At 39.6% G+C, this 18,367-nt stretch overlaps 1 protein-coding gene across 1 annotated transcript in view; it reads left to right on the top strand.

Annotated features, from left to right (window-relative positions):
- Window positions 1-18,367, top strand: part of sorcs3b (sortilin related VPS10 domain containing receptor 3b) — a gene marked incomplete at both ends in the record, with an annotated part of 43,270 nt that overhangs the window by 3,182 nt on the left and 21,721 nt on the right. Inside the window, one exon of the mRNA XM_080036258.1 lies at window positions 17,475-17,542. Coding sequence (XP_079892384.1) covers window positions 17,475-17,542 — 68 coding nt within the window. The remainder of the gene's footprint in view (window positions 1-17,474; window positions 17,543-18,367) is intronic.

The following is an 18,367-nucleotide window of genomic DNA, read 5'->3' on the forward strand; positions in this document are numbered from 1 at the left end:
CCCGAAGGCAAACGTCTTATAGTGTGCTAGCAAGCTGGTAGGTTATTGGCAGCCCAATGATTTTAGGCTCCTGATTGAGTGTTTTTGCGAGCTCCTCACAGACAGCTGATCAAACTGGGAAACTAGGTTGAAGCCGGGGACAGTTAATGAGCGTCTTTATTGACTTCACAGCCCCCAAGCCTTGGCTGCGGAGACAATATTGTATTGTTTGTGTACATAAGCTCCAAATACCATGAGAGTAATGATGTGGTCATCTTCGATGGGCGGCCATTAGAAACTCTCTCTCTGGGAGGAGCTAGACATTGATGAGGCCAGCTGTTGTTCTTGGCCACAGAGTTAATTTCATGTTTTCGTTGTTGTTTTGTTGTTATTGTTATGTTTTGTCTGAGGTGGCGAGAGTCAAACCAATCTGTCAGTTTTGTAACATGGTCTTTCTCTGCTGCGACTGACTTGGGATCGGACTGGCCTCTCGGGCCGCGTTGTCCGCATGCTTAATCAGAACGAGGCTGTTATTGTTGCTCATAATCTCATCCGTATAAATAGACAATAAAAAGGAGGAAATGGCACGGCCCTGGGGGACACTTGTGCTTCAAACCGGTTCATTAGATAGACAGCCATTCCATTTAATATGCCAGAGCTGGGTTGCATAGAAACTCTTTGATCCATAAAATCAAACGGAATGGGTTCCCAATTCACAGAGGTTTTTGACCAGAGTTTGGGGTGGGTGTTACAGATTAAGAAAAGTGCATTAAAAATCTGCCAGTGTTGAGGTGTTCAGTTACAACAAAGGCTAAAGTTTCAATGCCGTTCTGATCATTTCCCACATTATTCTATTTCACATTCTACACACTAAAAAATATTCCGGTTTTGCCGTCATGATTTGGTATAAATTCAAGTGATGTCTGTCAAGAGGGGCTAGTGTTTGACCTTGTCAAACCTTTTTACTCATGCACTCTCCACCTTCCTCTAGACCCCTGGTTGCTAGCTGTGGGGGATTTTGATCCATACTACGTTTGATGAGAATCAAAAGTGGTTCAAGTTTTAATATTTCAGTGCGAATTGTTCCTCTCCTGTGACTCATGATGTTGCATTGGGCTATTCTGCAGCACCTCGGCTTTCGGAGTGATTACAGATGAGACTTTTGTAGAGTTTCTGTCCAAATTTTGATGATTGGTATGTTGCTGCAGCTGGTGATTCAACTGATGGTCAATTCAGTGTCTGACCTGGATGCCAGTGGGGCCAAAAAAACAAAAGGTATATTGTCATATTTTTATTTTTTTCTTCCCGCCAGCCATTTTGGTCCTTTACCTGCTTGTCCCGCGGGGTGTCAGCACCATGAGTCTGTTCATTAATCCAGCCCGTCTCAAACCTTTAGGGGTGCACTGTCCACTGATGTGATTGTGAGATGCTGATAGAAAGCTGCAGCAATCCAGCATGCTCTGTAAGAGGTAGACTGCTGGTTTACTACTACAGCAAATACAATTGCTCAGGAAAAACTGAATGGGCAATCTAGCTGAGGAACTGGCAGCATTTGCCATTGTTTGTGTGTGCTCGGTTTTATTGGAGGTGCACACGATACAAGTTGCACCCACTCTGTAGGAATAATTCAGTGAAATTCCACTTTTTTTCTCCTGATATGACATGCACGTGTGCCCCTTTTTTTCATTAATCATTTGTGCTCTGGGACCATAATGCTTCACATCAATGTAGGCTCACCAGCAGTCAGACTGCAGATTTGCCTCACAAAGTGCATTTTAAGCAGCACATACGGGACTGCCGTATGTTCCTGCACGCTGTCATTGCTCGATATCTTTCTTATCGGTTACAGTCTCCCTCTGTTTAACACACACAAACATACACACACACACACACACACACACACACACACACACACACACACACACACACACACACACACACACACACACACACACACACACACACACACACACACACACACACTTATATTTCAATTTTAATCAAAGTGACAAAGCGGGTACAAAATCATATTTGGCAGGTTTGCATGTGATTAATTAGTTTAATAACTGTCGCGGTGTGGCAGACGTATTACTATGGCGGTGATGAGGTTATGAAAACAAATTTATGCATTTCCTGATTGGGTAAAATCATAAAATTCAAATTGGGAGACAACTTCCTTATTAATAATCACGGAGATAGAGTTTACACAGACTGTGACACCTAATGGGAGAAGTTTTTATGCCTAAAGGTCATGGCTGATTTAGTTTAGTCATTCAGTTTCTTCACTCCTAATATCAGGCAAAACCTGTGACTAAGGTTTGGTGACATTATGCATTGGACCTCACCCTGCCTTGAAGCAGCATATTGCCTGAAGCTACACAGCGGTTACCATCGTGTTTAAAGATGACTGGGGTTGCTCAGGTGGCAGTCAGCTTGAATAATAGTTTGACTTGGCAGTTTACAGTGACAGGAATTAATTAGTTGCGGGGGGGGGGGGGGGGGGGGCGAGGGTAATGTTTTTGTTCTATCTAGTGGGATAGAAAAGACCCGACTGAAGCAGGCACGCACGCAATCAATGGGGATGATGGAAAACTTCCAAACCCAAAATGACACACACACAGAACATTCAGTCAATGGATATCCAAGAACAAATCCTTAAAGATTAAGGGTTGTTTTTGCTTTGAAGAAAAAAAGAAGAAGAAAAGAGAGTGAGAGAGAGAGCTCATCTAAATCTGAAAATGCATGAAAGGATATTGACAAAATGATGGCAGTTATTCAGAAATGTTGACTCAATATTCACTAAAGATCTTCGCAGGGACGAGAGCTGAGAGAAACTACACTATCATTTACACGACTCGATGATTGTATTGGGGTGGAGATATACATTATTTTAACAAACAAACATCTCAATTGAAGTAGCATTTACTTGTGTCCCAGCTGTTCAAGTTCTGCCACCATTTCACACACCCTCTAAAGCGAAAGCTAACAGCTTGTAATTCCGGGTTTCATTCTGTGCTTTTTTACTTGACACACTCTGATATTTGAATAGTGATGTTGACCACCATCTTTGATTATATTCCCATATTTCTCATGCTCATTCTTTCAATTTTGCACAGAGGTGATTGGAATTTCACCTCACATATCGTTTTATTTGGCCATGCTTCTGTTGCCTTTTCTTCCATATCTTTTTCTGATATGGATATGTTCTGGAAACACTTTAGAAAGTGTTCACGGCCTACTGCAGATGTTAGGTAACACAAATTAATCTGGGATAAACAAATATGGAACAACAAGCCGCTGAACTGAGTACATTTGTTGCTTCATATTAAACTGTTAGTGACCTAAGATTTAACTTGGTCGATATTGGCTCGAAAGTAATAATACATGGTTTATGCATACATCTCCATTGGAAAACATATTTGTATGCGTGATTACACTTTGGAATAGATCCTGTGATGTATAGTGTAATTGAGTTGTATGATTTAGGTATAAAACACTTACCGGTCCCTTCTGCTACTTAAATAAAGGTACAGAGGATGAAAACCAGACTATGGGGAAAATAATGAAGACATTTTTTGAAAACACATGGAACCTTTTGGAGTACAATAAAGTAATTACAGGTATACTATATTTCTCCTTTTCCTCTAAAATGCCAATTTATTACTCCCTTGTTTCCCAAGGTCTTGTGTTTTGGGACTAGTGCATTATCACTACTGGAATCACACAATGAAATAACACTGAAGATGACTGGTTGTATTTTATAGTGTCAGCTAGTCACTACTAACAAAAATACATTTTCCAAAGGACATGTAATACAAACAAACCCTGTATTATAACCAAAAAGCCAATATTTACCAAGTGTGACTCACATAATCAACCCTGTCTTCTACAAAATAAGTTTGCATATAATTTTGTAATTTGCCACATCAAATACATTTAGAAGGAAGTGCTATGCAGCCCAACTTGTGCTGGGGGGGGGGGGCACATTTAATATCTATTTATTTATTTAGTTTTTTGACCAAACCTTAACACTTGTTGGTCTCAGGATGAAAACCCCTCCAGTGCCAACATTGTGTGGCCAGATGTAACAGATTCTAATATGTGGGAACTGGGAAGAATTTGTGTCCCTTAGAAATCCATACTGAGGCTTAACACTACTGTAAGATGTAAAACAAAACCTTCAGTTGGTCTTCTGATTTTATTAGAATAACTAGCAGAAACCCAGAAAGTATTTCAGATGCAGTAACGTTGCATACTTGCATTAAATGTGAAAGGTCATCACTCGCATTAACAGATTTAAGTTTTAGAAGACATTTATCACAAGGTGATGACTTTGTAACCAAGGTTTCAGCTTCTTTGTAATGAACAGAAATTACATCCCTGAGTGTGGAGCTCATAGAACTCATAGACATGCCAGTCTGAATCTTATTTAATACCTGCAGTGGAAAAGGGGACAATTTACTGCACTGTATCTACCACTTTTTTGTTAGATGGAAAACTTCCCCAAATAGTACAAACGAAGCAAAACAATATCACAAGACTGGTGAAGCAAATAAGTAGTACCTTACTGTAATTTTTCTAGAAAGTAAAAACTTAATGTTAACTAAACCTTTTAGAGCTTCCACCAGTCTCCGCCTCCACACATCATGAAAAATTCAAAGAAAGTGATGAAGGGAAACGACAGATCGGAGAGATGCGTGACACATTTAGCTCATGATCTGAGCCTCACATCTCTTGGCAGCGAATGAGGTCATTTTAAGTGGAGGGGCTTCTCTCTTCCAAAAATCTCAATTTGGACCCGCTACCGCCTCTGGCTCGAGCACAGACACCACCCCTCCCGTGAGCGGAAGCCGAGCCATTAGGAGCCAAGGCTGTAGAAGGGACAGAAGAGACCGGAAGAATGTTACTGAATGGTGTTACGCTTCTCAAAGTACTCCAAAAATCTAACCCATGTTTCAACTCTTAACATGTAATAAAAACTAAATGTTACTTAAAAAAAAAAAACAGAAGAAAAAAAATAAGGTACAAGTGCAGTGCATATTTCTAAACCTTGTCCATTAAACATACATCATTGACTTTTCAACCTGCGCTTTTTCAGAAGAATTGAAGCATACCAATCGTCTTTTATTCCACTAATGGCAAACAGCACAGTTTGTTGTGTGTTGTTGTAAGCAGCAGAGAGTCACAACATGCCCACAAAACTTCCTCACAATGGAGCGGTAGGCCTATTTAATGTGAATCCCTTTCAGCCCATTTCATTAATTTCCGCCTATAATGGACTGAATTGATTGCTCAAAACCTCTGAAGCTCAAAGCATCAGGGCTGTATGACCAAAGCTCAAGAGTCGGGGAGGATAAGCAAACACGCCCAGAGACGGACAGCGGACTAATGCATGAGGGGCATTCTGCTGAGGTTTTACTTGATGAAAGCAGTGTCCCTAGAGTATGTTTTCACCCACAAAAGTACAAACAATCAATCTGGTCCACGGATAAGATTGAGGACAGAGTAAGGCCAGTGTTCGACCGCACCATTTCTCTTAATGGCAGATTGTCTTTTTTTTTTCTAAGTGCTCTGCTTTGGAGACGTCCTCGCTGAGCCACACAATCAAGATGTTGTGTTTATTGTCCCTCCACCCACTTGCGGTGCCTCTTGATTTTGCCCCGCTGCGGTTCGAGCCTTAAGGAAATGTATGCAAATTTTTCAACCGATACTGTTTTTCTCTGCAGGTGTTTTTGCATCAGATCATTTCTAATGGATGCATGAATATATTAAAGTCTAAACTTTATGAGGAACAAAAGAGAAGTTAGATTTGATGCGGCTAAGGTTTTAAGCTCGTTCTGACGCAGATTACTTTTCTAAAATGACATTGCTCGGCTTAGATTTATAACACATTTTTCTAAATCCCATTTGGTTCAATAAAGGACACAACAATATCTTGTTACTACTATGCCTGGCTGCTGATCTTTTCTTCTCAATATTACAAGAAAAGAAAATGAAAGATCTACATTTTGACCATTTCTTAACCTGAAATGCTTGCCTCGTGGATATAACAGACATCAATAAGCCGGTTTACTTAAAGAAAACACAGTGTTTTGTCAAATTACTCCAGTAATTGTTCATTGCCCTTGGCCTCTCTCTTCCTTCCCCTTTAATGAAGTTTTAGTATGTAATGAGCTCAACGACGAATGAAAAGGGTTTTTTATTTTTCTTTCTTCTGGATTGTTTCTGCCTGAACAGGCCGGTGAAATACAGTGTAGTGAGTTGTAGAACAGTGGAGTCCAGTAGGTTTACTTCTCTCACGTTGATAGTGCCAGCTTTTGGTGCCTGATAATGGCATGATGCATTAGCCGTTCTCCATGGATCTGCATTTTTTTTTTTGCTGGAACTTGGCTCTTTCCACCGCGCTCCAACGTTTTTCATCCCGCTTTCCCCTTCCAAACCACTTCTGCTGCTTCTGTCTCAAAGCAGTAATGGCACACAGTCAATTATTGGATATATTCAGCCCACAAGAACACACAGGTATGAACAATTTTGTGAACGCTGGGCATCACCTCCCCTGGCAACCCTGTCTCATCAAATTACGTTCCCAGAGGACTATTCGGCATTCTCAATTACGTTTGACCATTTACGTATTTTGTCCGTAATTACGTTTTTATGAACATATTCGGCATTCTCAATTACGTTTGACTGAAAAACGTATTTTGTCCGAAATTACGTTTTTATGAACATATCGCAAACAAGTTCGTTCTCAGCCTAGAGCTGTTCAGGATGCTCAATTACGTTTGGCTTCAAACGTATTGATTACGTTTTAATAAACATATCGCATACATTCGTTCTCAGCCTATTTTTTGCCATTTATTTACCTCTAGGCTTATGTTTGGTTGAAGTGTGCGTTGTCTGGGCGGCTGCCTGAACTACAGCGCTGCAGGAAATTAATATGTTCCATAGATATGTTCACGTTTCTTCATTCATTCATTCATTCATTCATTCATTCATTCAAACAAACTGGTGCAATCGACGTTCCGACATGGCCACGCCCCCTTTGGGTGGAAAACAAAGCGATTTTGACTATAATGCAAAATTGCGGTCCAAAACAGCACAAAAAGAAAACGATCAGAGATAAATAAGTTACAATTTGACCGACAGACACAATGTTAAGATCCTTTATAACAACTCTGCCAGCTAGATAACGTTAAAGACACTTATAAATGATTAATTTGATCAATCTAAAACCATGTGTGTAGTCTCTCAGCATCAAGCTGGCGAAATGATCCGACCCATTGGCCAGAGATATCATGCCCTGATGTATATATTCACCTCACTGAGTCTCTATGTAAGCTGATTACACGTGAACTAATTGTTCGTTACGATAGCAAACTCCCACTGAATGCAGAGCGCAGCCGGGAGCTTCCTGCTGTCATACAGCCCTTCTTTAGGGGAATTTTTGGGGGCATGGCAAAGGAATAACACCATGATGTTTGTTTTTTACTTTGTAAACCACAAAACAGCTCAGGACATTGCAGATTTGAGCTATAACGCTTATTTTGAATGATCGCGCTGTCTTTGAGTAGCCTACTGCCACGAGAGTTCCGTCTAGATGACGTATTGCCGACCTGAGGAAGGGTGACGTCAGACGCACGCCCCTCTACAAACCAATCAATGGCGAGGAATGTCACGTGACGCGAAACGAGCCTATAGCGGCAGCCCTGAGCTACGAAGAGCATAAATCGTTGTGAGATGATCATTGTCGTTTGTGAGAAATGCAACACAATCGTCACTCAGTAAATGTGCACGATGTAGTTTGATGGTTATCACGAATAAGGAGTTGTAGGCGGCCTTTACAGTTAAATAAGCAGGACAACTACAACCATATACCCACTTTGCTTGTCTTTTTACCTCTGCATAACCTTGTGGATTAAATTACTTCTATTTTCTTCAGTATTTTACATTAAATGATCTTTGAAGTAAGATATCATTCACAACTTTTATATATATATATATATATATATATATATATATATATATATATATATATATATATATATATATATATATATATATATATATATATATATATATATATATATATATATCTCACCTGCACAATATGTTGCCTTTTAAAAAATGTTTTATATTTTATATTTCTGTGGCCAATGTTCTTTGTTGTTTTTATTGTGCAAATAAATTAAATCTAATCAAAAGCATGGTGGTGAATTGTAGGTGTGTTTAAATGTAAAATTGTACAATCTTCACACTCTCAACATTAGCACCTTTCCAGCAATGTATTCAGTTGGTGTTCTTTACCGCAAGGTTGATTTTCTGATAAATTTGAGGGCCCAATATGGAAAATTAAGCTTTTTTTTTGCTCATTTGTTTTCTTGTGGAAATAGTAAACCAAAAGGTGTGTCCTTCAGAGATTATAATACAGAACCCATATGCATAGGCGTTGTTTAAATATACCTGCATGGATGGATGGACTTATAGATGGATAATGTACGCTACTTTATTTATTGCCATAGGGAAAGTGTGGCATTGTAGCAGCAGTTATTGTGGATTGTATCAGGAATGACTTAGCCTATCCTCCTGGTCCTCCCAAAATCCATATCAATCTCTCAACCTTGGTTACATTTAAGAGGTGTGTAGCTCCTACCATGCCCGAACACTACTGTCCACCTGTTCCCTGTCCCTGTAAACTGTCCTGTGAACTGCACACAGAACTGACACACCTTGCATCTGCTGAATCATCTGAATATTTAATTAAAATAGGCCCATGTGAAAGTGACAGGTGCTAATTGAGGGATGTGAAATACAAAGGCAGTTTGAACAAAATAGGCTAGAGTCATTGGAAAAACTGTTATAGAGAGATCTTAACCTTGCAGATTAAATCAGGGCGCTGTCAAGGCTTCCTCGCCCAATGCTACACCACAGGTCCAGCGCGATACACACGTGGAATGTCGCTGCCCGTATGAAAAGAACAAGAATAAATCTCTTATCAATACAGGTGAAACTCGAAAAATTAGAATATCGTGCAAAAGTTCATTTATTTCAGTAATTCAACCTAAATGGTGAAACTAATATATTATATAGACTCATTACATCCAAAGTGAGATATTTCAAGCCTTTATTTGTTATAATTGTGATTATTATGGCTTACAGCTTATGAAAACCCCAAATTCAAAATCTCAGAACATTTGAATATTACATAAAATCAATAAAAAAAGGATTTTAAATACAAAAATGTCGGCCCTCTATAAAGTATAATCATGCATATGTAAGTACTTGGTTTGGGCCCCCTTTGCACAAATTATTGCCTAAATGCGGTGTGGCATGGATGTAAGTAAGTAAGTAAGTAAGCTTTTATTTATATAGCGCCCTTCACAGACCAGGGTCACAAGGCGCTTCACAATGCGCTTCCAAAGGATGCTATCTGTCTGTGGCACTGCTGAGGTGTTATGGAAGCCCAGGTTGCTTTGATAGTGGCCTTCAGCTCCTCTGTATTGTTGGGTCTGGTGTGTATCATCTTCCTCTTGACAATAGTCCATAGTTTCTCTATTGGGTTCAGGTCAGGAGAGTTGTCTGGCCAATCAACACAGTAATACCATGGTCAGTCAACCAGTTACGTGTGGTTTTGGCACTGTGGACAGGTGTCAAGTCTTGCTGGAAAAAGTAATTCAGCATCTCCATAAAGCTTGTCAACAGACAGAAGCATGAAGTGCTCTAAAATCTCCTGGTAGACAGCTGTGGTGACTTTGGACTTGATAACACAGTGGACCAACACCATCAGATGACATGGTGCCTCAAATCATCACTGACTGTTGAAACTTGACAGTGGTCTTCAAGCCCCTTGGATTTTGTGCCCCTCCACTCTTCCTCTAGACTGTGGAACCTTGATTTCCAAATGAAACGCAACATTTAATTTGGATCAGTGATGATTTGAGGTATCATGTCATCTGCTGCTGTTGGTCCACTGTGTTATCAAGTCCAAAGTCACCACAGCCATCTACCAGAAGATTTTGGAGCACTTCATGCTTCTGTCTGTTGACAAGCTTTATGGAGATGACAATTTCCATTTCCAGCTAGACTTGGCACCTGCCCATGGTACCATAAACCACTGGTAACTGGTTGACTGACCATGGTATTACTCTGCATGAATGGCCAGACAACTCTCCTGACCTGAACTCAGAAACTATGGACTATTGTCAAGAGGAAGATGATACACACCAGACCCAACAATACAGACGAGCTGAAGGCCACATCAAAGCAACCTGGGCTTCCATAACACCTCAGCAGTGCCACAGGCTGATAGCATCCATGCCACGCCGCATTTAGGCAATAATTCATGCAAAAGGGGCCCAAACCAAGTACTTAGTACATATGCATGATTATACTTTCTAGAGGGCCGACATTTCTGTATTTAAAATCCTTTTTTTATTGATTTTATGTAATATTCTAATTTTCTGAGATTTTGAATTTGGGGTTTTTATAAACTGTAAGCCATAATAATCACAATTATAAAAAATAAAGGCTTCACATATCTCACTTTGTATGTAATGAGTCTGTATAAGATATTATTTTCACCTATAAAGTTGAATTACTGAAATAAATGAACTTTTGCACGATATTCAAATTTCACCTGTATATCATGCCAAGTGTGTGGTGGACAAACCGCCGTCAAGACCACTTACCATTAAGACAGGGGACAATATACTGAGTCAACTGCATATGCAGAAAATAATAAACACTGCCACACCACACCGCAAACACTGATTAAGCACTGTTCATAAGACTGCCTAAAATTCTACCTTTTTAAGGTCAAAATCATGAATAAAGCAATCTTTAAACTACTCCCATTTGAGTAACTGGCCTACTCCTTCCAAATACTTTCAGTTGCAGGATTCACATTCAATATGCACCTAGTTTTATATTATGTGTAGGCTATGCACAATTTATAGCAACATTTGATATCATTAACTAAAAGAAAACAACCAAATCCCTGTCAGGGTAGGCTACAAGATGTGACACACGCACGCACGCACGCACACACACACACACACACACACACACACACACACACACACACACACACACACACACACACACACACACACACACACACACGCATTGTAGAGTACTGCTTTAGTAAGTTCAAGAAGCCTATTCAATGAAATTTTAAACTGTACATTTAATTGTTTTATAATTTCATGTATAATCCGCCACATATTTGATCAGAAACTTTAAATTATACAACCACAAAGGCTATAAAACACATTTTTCTTACAGAAATAGTTTCCCTAGAATAGTGGGTAGGCTACAATGAGCCTACATGCTTTAAGGTTTAGGGTAGGCCTATAAAGAATGTTTTCAATTCAAGTTATTTTATTAATTTTTTGGTAGTGCAGCATGTTTCTGTAAGTGGTTCCATTATTCCTAAGGGCCCTTATGATGTTTCTGTGTGGAAACGGGGACGTTTCGGAGGAGGGGAATAATGTAACCTACTTCCTGTTAAGTTTTTTTTATTATGATGGGGCAGAACGGAAGTGTCAGCCGTGTGAACATGTCTGACTTGTGGTTTTACGGCGGAGGCCCTGAATTGTAAATGGAATGCGCCCTGAATCGGCAGACACTCTCCAGATAGGAGTCAAACGGGTCCACCCAGCCCTAAAAAGGATGATGGGAAATGTAGGATTACATAGCAACGGTGGTAAATACGTCAGCAAACTAACCAAATAGAGATCAGATACTCCCAATTACCGAATATAATGATATTCTGATGTATTTCTCGCTAGATATGTTTTCAAAACATATGTTTATGCACTTACTAGCTGAAGTGTGACGTATTTGTGTCACCATGATAACCCTTGACTTCAAAAATTTGCTCTGGGAAAAAAAACTCGGCGGTGGGTGGAGGAAGGGAGGGAGGGAGCGCTCTTGTCAGCTGTGTGTGTGTGTGCTATCTTTGATTGTGTCCAGTTGATCAACAGCTTGGCACGTAGCCTATTTGTGTACCGAACATTTCTTGAGAATTAGCCTATCAGACTTCAGACAGATCATATGAATTCGCAATATCAAGATTATGAAAATAAAGTACATAGGTCTCGCTAGAAATCTTTTTAGCTCAGGGCTGCCGATAGGCTCGTTTAGCATTCCTCGATACTGATTGGTTTGTAGAGGGGCGTGCGTCTGACGTCACCCTATTTTCCCTGCAGCCCTGTGTAGTTCCGTAGTCTAGTTTAACGTTATCTAGCTGGCAGAGTAGTTGTAAAGGATCTTAACATTGTGTCTGTCGGTCAAATTGTATCTTATTTACCTCTGATCGTTTTCTTTTTGTGCTGTTTTGGACCGCAATTTTTTGCATTATAGTCAAAATCGCTTTGTTTTCCACCCAAAGGGGGCGTGGCCATGTCGGAACGTCGATTTCCTGTTTGAATGAATGAATGAAGAAACATGTGAACATATCTATGGAACATATTAATTTCCTGCAGCGCTGTAGTTCAGGCAGCCGACCAGACAATGCACACTTCAACCAAACATAATCCTAGAGGTAAATAAATGGCAAAAAATAGGCTGAGAACGAATGTATGCGATATGTTTATTAAAACGTAATCAATACGTTTTGCAGCCAAACGTAATTGAGCATCCTGAACAGCTCTAGGCTGAGAACAAACTTGTTTGCGATATGTTCATAAAAACGTAATTTCGGACAAAATACGTTTTTCAGTCAAACGTAATTGAGAATGCCGAATATGTTCATAAAAACGTAATCACGGACAAAATACGTAAATGGTCAAACGTAATTGAGAATGCCGAATAGTCCTCTGGGAACGTAATTTTGATGAGAAAGGGTTGCCCCTGGACTCCACAGTCAATTTGCTCCACAAAAACTTGACTCCATGGTTTTTAATTTCAGGCTATGTTTTACCTAAATTATAACAGATTTTAGGATTATATCACATTCATTATGTGTAATATACTGTATAAGTGATGCTACAGTTAAGACGTTTGTAATGTTTTAATCAACAAACCATCTTGATCTTTTTCTCTCTGTTCTTTTTTTTTTTTTAAAAGCTGCAATTCTGCTCGCAGCATAAACAAGTTATGAACACAATATTGACACATTATTACATGTTAAGGTGAAAGGAAAATGTAATATTGTTAAACATTTATTGTCTTTTAGCTCTGTTTTTTGGTCTCTTAACAACTCCTGAAGGAAATATCTGTGTGTTTAGCTCTTAAGTGCTCCACCATGTTCACCATCTACTCGCTAACAGTGTCTGTCTGCTGCTTGCGGCTGAGCGGGTCGTGTACAGTCAGTTTTAAGAGCTTTTTTCTCAAAAAAACTGTAACAAAAAAAAACTCAAAAAAAGCCTACTATAAGAGCGGTGAGATTGAGGGTGTTTCGTACTGCTAAAACAATGAGCTGGAGATCGGGGTGATAATTCTATGTAGGTTTGTCACTACAAGCAAGCACTTTCATATTATCTTCATATTCATATGTTGTCATTTGATACACTGTTGTTATCATATATATATATTTTTGATTTAAACATACTGTTTGCAAAGAGTGAAAATGAAACTCAACAAGGCACTTTTCTTTGGTCGACTTAAGTTATTGCTCTTAAATAATAATCTTCTAAATAATATTATCTGGTACAAGTATAGGTCACAGTCTCTATAGTTGGAAAATACAAAAACCCTGTTTACTGTTAGTGTGTCCATATACACACACAGCCCAGGATTAATAAAGAAATATCTGCTCTCAAAAATTGTGAGATTTCGTTTAATTCAAAATCAACCTTTTACTCTGTTTATCTAATCTAATAAAGTCACAAACATTGACCTCCAGACGTCTGACGCAAAGAGACGACATATTTGGGTAAAACCCTGCTTCTGTAAGCTGACGTTTTAAGAAATGATTAATTTAGTTTTGACACATTCCAGCGAGTTGTCATACATTTTGATGTTGTTGTGTTGGACTCAGAGGTGGTAGAAAAGGCAAGGGAGATGGCTCTGTGTGTGGATGTGTTTACCCTGCAGAACAATACAGTACGCTGTTGAGTATTCATGAGAATGTAAATGTGAATCATTTAAAGGGTGAACTATTCACAGAATCCCAAAGGTAAATAAAATAGAGATACATATGTGTAGATGGTTCTCTGAGTGCAAGGCTTTAGCCATGTTATTAAAAAGAGACCTACATCACTCACTGTTATCAACTTTCGTGTTCCCTTGGAAATTAATTTAGATCCTTCAGTTGTCCCCTCCGGTTAAACAAAAACAAAAAGAAAACACTGCTAGAACATCAAAGTTGCTGTATTTCTCACATTTCTACTCACAATCCTACTCCCCGTGATGTGTAACTTCTGAAAAGGCATGAAATAATAATCTGGAGGTGTGGAAAGGGTTCCTTTTCTCCCTTGACTACCCAATTAAACAGAAATAATGTCTGAGGGGGGCCGTCTTAAACATGCTCTACTGGTGGCAGAATAAGCAACAAGTTCCAATTGAAGCCCGGTGTTAGAGAGCACAAAAAAAACCTGCCCCGAGCATGTACAGTCCATTTCATTTTATTAATAGCCCTAATGCCGTACTGAACACAGAGATGATTCATACCTAAATTGCGAATGTGTAGATAATCTTCTGCCCACCAACACGGTGTTGAATTGCCTCTCATGTCCCACTGAAGCACTCTAAAACATCTGAGCATTTCTCTTCAAAAAAAGAAAAAAACAGATTGATATGGTATGATATTTCTAAAGATTTGATTTGGTCCAGCAGCCTGTGACTGTGCTGTACATGCAAACGCTGCATGCTCCAACGCTTTTTCAAAAGTGTGGTGTGTGATATGTCTGTGTGTGGCTGAGGCATGTCGCGTCGAAACTGGCACAGTATATCACAATGACATTATGGAAGAAATACGTTTGTTGCTATGGAGGATGTCAAGTCAACCATCCTGAAGAGTTGAAATCTCTGCATGGATAACAGCACAAGACTGTGATATGCCTTTTTTCATGTTTTTTTATCCGATATGTGTGCCTTTCTCGTGACATATGCTGGATGCAAAATAGATTACACAGAGAGCTCGTTTCAAGAAATATAGGCCTATAGCAAAATATCAAGAAAAAAAATATGGAGAGATTGAAAGAATAAAAAAAATAGAAAAATGCAAGAAGTAAGGAAAAGGGTAAAAACAGAAGCAAAGAAAGTAAAGGAAGCGACAAGAATAGAGTGTTTGGATAAAAGGATGACTAAACCCAACTCCTCGGAGGGTGAGAGCCAATCTGAAAAATGATTGGTTGACTTTCCTGGGGCAAAGCTCTCTTTGCTCACATCAATAAAACATAAACATGAATAAATGCACCGCTTTTTTGTGCTTCCAGGGTCCTTACTTAATTTCATGTATGCAAGTGAGCGATGATATGCATGGAAAACTGTATTTACCTAGAAGGCTCAAAATAATTCTGGGAGCCATTTTGTGTTTGTTTGCTCCCTGTATTTACATAAATGCAAGGCTGCACCATAAACCCTCAAAATATGCATCTAATGCGTCTTTATTGGTCGGGCTCCCATGGTTGTAAGTCGCCCATCTGGTGTGCAAGTCATGTGCTCTCCCTGCTGGTCGGTGCATTTGCATGTGTATTATGGTGGTTGATTCCCATTGACGTGAGCCACTGATGCACAGCAGCCTATCAATAATGCTGTAGACGTGGGAACACACAGGCTTCACTGATGTACTCTTGATGTATCCACTTAGGGACAAATCATCCTAACAGTCATCTGCCTCACTAGTCTGTTGGTCCCAGAGGTAGATCTTCACTGACCCAATTCATGGGGTCAGTTTTTTGTTAATGAGCCAACCGCGCAAACACGTTGACAAGAGTGAAGACAGAGCTTCTAATTACAATTACAGCTCGGTTGCTAAGAGGCTCCTTATTATTAAGTGTTTGCCATTTGAGGCTATTTTTAGAAGCTGCCGTACATTCTCAATTCATTTCATGAGCATTTGACCGAATTGGATCCATGTGCAAAATGGTGCGAGGGATTGAAACCCACACTTATCCGTTGCTCACTCAATTAATTTACAGTGCTGCGTATTTGAATCCCTCTGGCTGGGAATGAACTGCCTCTGGTTTCAACACTGATACAATCAATTCCAGATTAAATTGAACCAGTATAGTATTTATTACCGTCCCGTGACATGGAGTCATTGCTATAAGCAAAAGAGAACTGAAGAAACAAACGACGACAGTTTTGTCAGTTTTTCTATCATATCTAATTTTCAAAGCGGGCAATTAGGCCAAACATCACAGCCATTTAACTAAGTCCGTACTCCAAATTGATTCGGACTCCTGCGTTGGACCTTGCAGACATGGTGCATTTAGTTATGCAAATGCTTATCTCTCTGTGTGATTGGTTAATTAACCTGTAATGCAGATAGTCCCAGCCATGCACAGTGGCGGTTTGATGGCTAAATTGTGGGTCAATTGGGTTTTAACATTTTCAAAGCAGACTTAGAGGCATGTCTTTGTTCCTCTGAATCTCGTGTTGCTTCTTTCGGTTTAATGACTCGTTCCGTGGGTCCCAGAAGGTTAATGTGTTTAAACTCACTGTAATTGAGCTTTTGACCTACCTTTCAGGCTTAAACAAAATTATTCATATTCTGCCATGTTCCTGCTCCTTGATTGTTATTATCTCCCACCCATTCCTTCTCTCTCTCCCTCCATGCCCATGCCCTTAAATCCCTACCCTGAGCCCTCCCTTTCCCATCCTGAGTTATGAGCATCCCCATGGGAAGTCATTTATAATGCCATTGGAGTGACAATAATTTGTTTTGCACACCATTTCACTCTGCCCTCTGTGCCTTGGCAGGCTTTTATGGGCTTCATTTTTGTTTTCCCACAAACACATTGTCCAACCCTCCTCAAGAGAACACGCAAAAGCATTTAGCCCAAAACTGGAACTGGACATCTTCCAAAAATGACCAAAAAGAAATGACAACCTCTCAGCAGTTTTGAGATCAACACTTCCCGGTGCTTTTTGTAACTACACCACTCTACTACTTTAAAAGGTAAAAGATTGACTGAAGTAGAAAAAAGTAAGACGGAAAGATAGAAGGAAATTGGAATGGGCGGGGCAGCTACTGACTGCATTTCTTTTCATTGTTCAGTGAACAATTATGTTCAGATTTTGCTGTCATGTAGGTATCATTCCACATGAGATACAGACACAATTTGACAGCCCACTTGGATTTAAAAAATTAAAATTAAATTGAAGATACTGCCACCAGACGACTGACAACTTTCTGACATCTTGAGGATTACTTGTCATTGGGATAATGAAGTGTGTGGAGCTGATTCTTATTAGTAAAGGGATGTAGCAGACATTCCATGTCATTAGGGTTTAGATGGGTAATGTATGCTGGTGGTGCACTTATGCTAAGGCTTTTTAGTGCAAACGCTGGCATGTAATTACATATGTCTGTTGCGTTTATGTTGTAGGTAATCCTGATCTTGACTAAGCTGTACGACTTCAACCTGGGGGCCGTTACTGAGAGCTCACTCTGGAGGTAAGCTTGTTTCAAATCATTCCCATTTTACCCTTTCCAATTCAATATAAAGGTTGTGGGATCATCGTAGGGATTTTATAAAAATGCAAAAAGCACCGCGCTTAAAAACAATGAGAGTAATATATTCATAGAGAGAGCAGTATATTGGGTATGATTTATAACGTTTTCACTTGCTAGGATATGAACAATCACGTTACCCAGGGAGCCAATATAAAGTATGTTTTAATAAAGCAATCTGAAGTAGTTCAGCATGAGGCATCTTCCTCTCTGCTTCCTCCCATAAATAACACAGCTGAGACTGCAACAAACTAGAGAAAGGCCCGACCTGCTTTCTGTCCGTCACCAGAAAGGAAAGTATTTGAAAGGTTATTCTTTTGAAAGATAAACGGGAAGACTTATCTGAGGGATTCTTTTTTGCCGATCTCTCTTTTCCTCTGACCTAGAAACTTCCTGATGGAGTTTTGGTTTTATTGATAGTCATCCCTGACCTTTTTTTCAGAAGCAATTGACATGCAATTGCTAGTGTATAGCTGTAGTAATTCTATTCGGTATGTATTGAGAGGCGGGTAACAGTGCCCTGTCAGGTCATAAATAAGTATGGAATTCATTAAGGATTATACCATAGAGGCCAATCCAGCCTCTGATAATGCCTTTATTTTCTCACCTCTCCCACATAGCCTGCAGAAAACTCATTTCATTCTGAAACACACGTGAATCAGTCCACAAAGCAGAGAGTTTCAAATTAATATCTGTTTCACCAGAGGCGCCGCTATGATTTACACCCGACTTGACACGTTTTGAAATCCCATATTGTGTACAGGAGGT

This window comes from Ammodytes marinus, assembly GCF_949987685.1.
Source record: "Ammodytes marinus genome assembly, chromosome: 11".
Taxonomy (NCBI): Eukaryota; Metazoa; Chordata; class Actinopteri; order Uranoscopiformes; family Ammodytidae; genus Ammodytes; species Ammodytes marinus.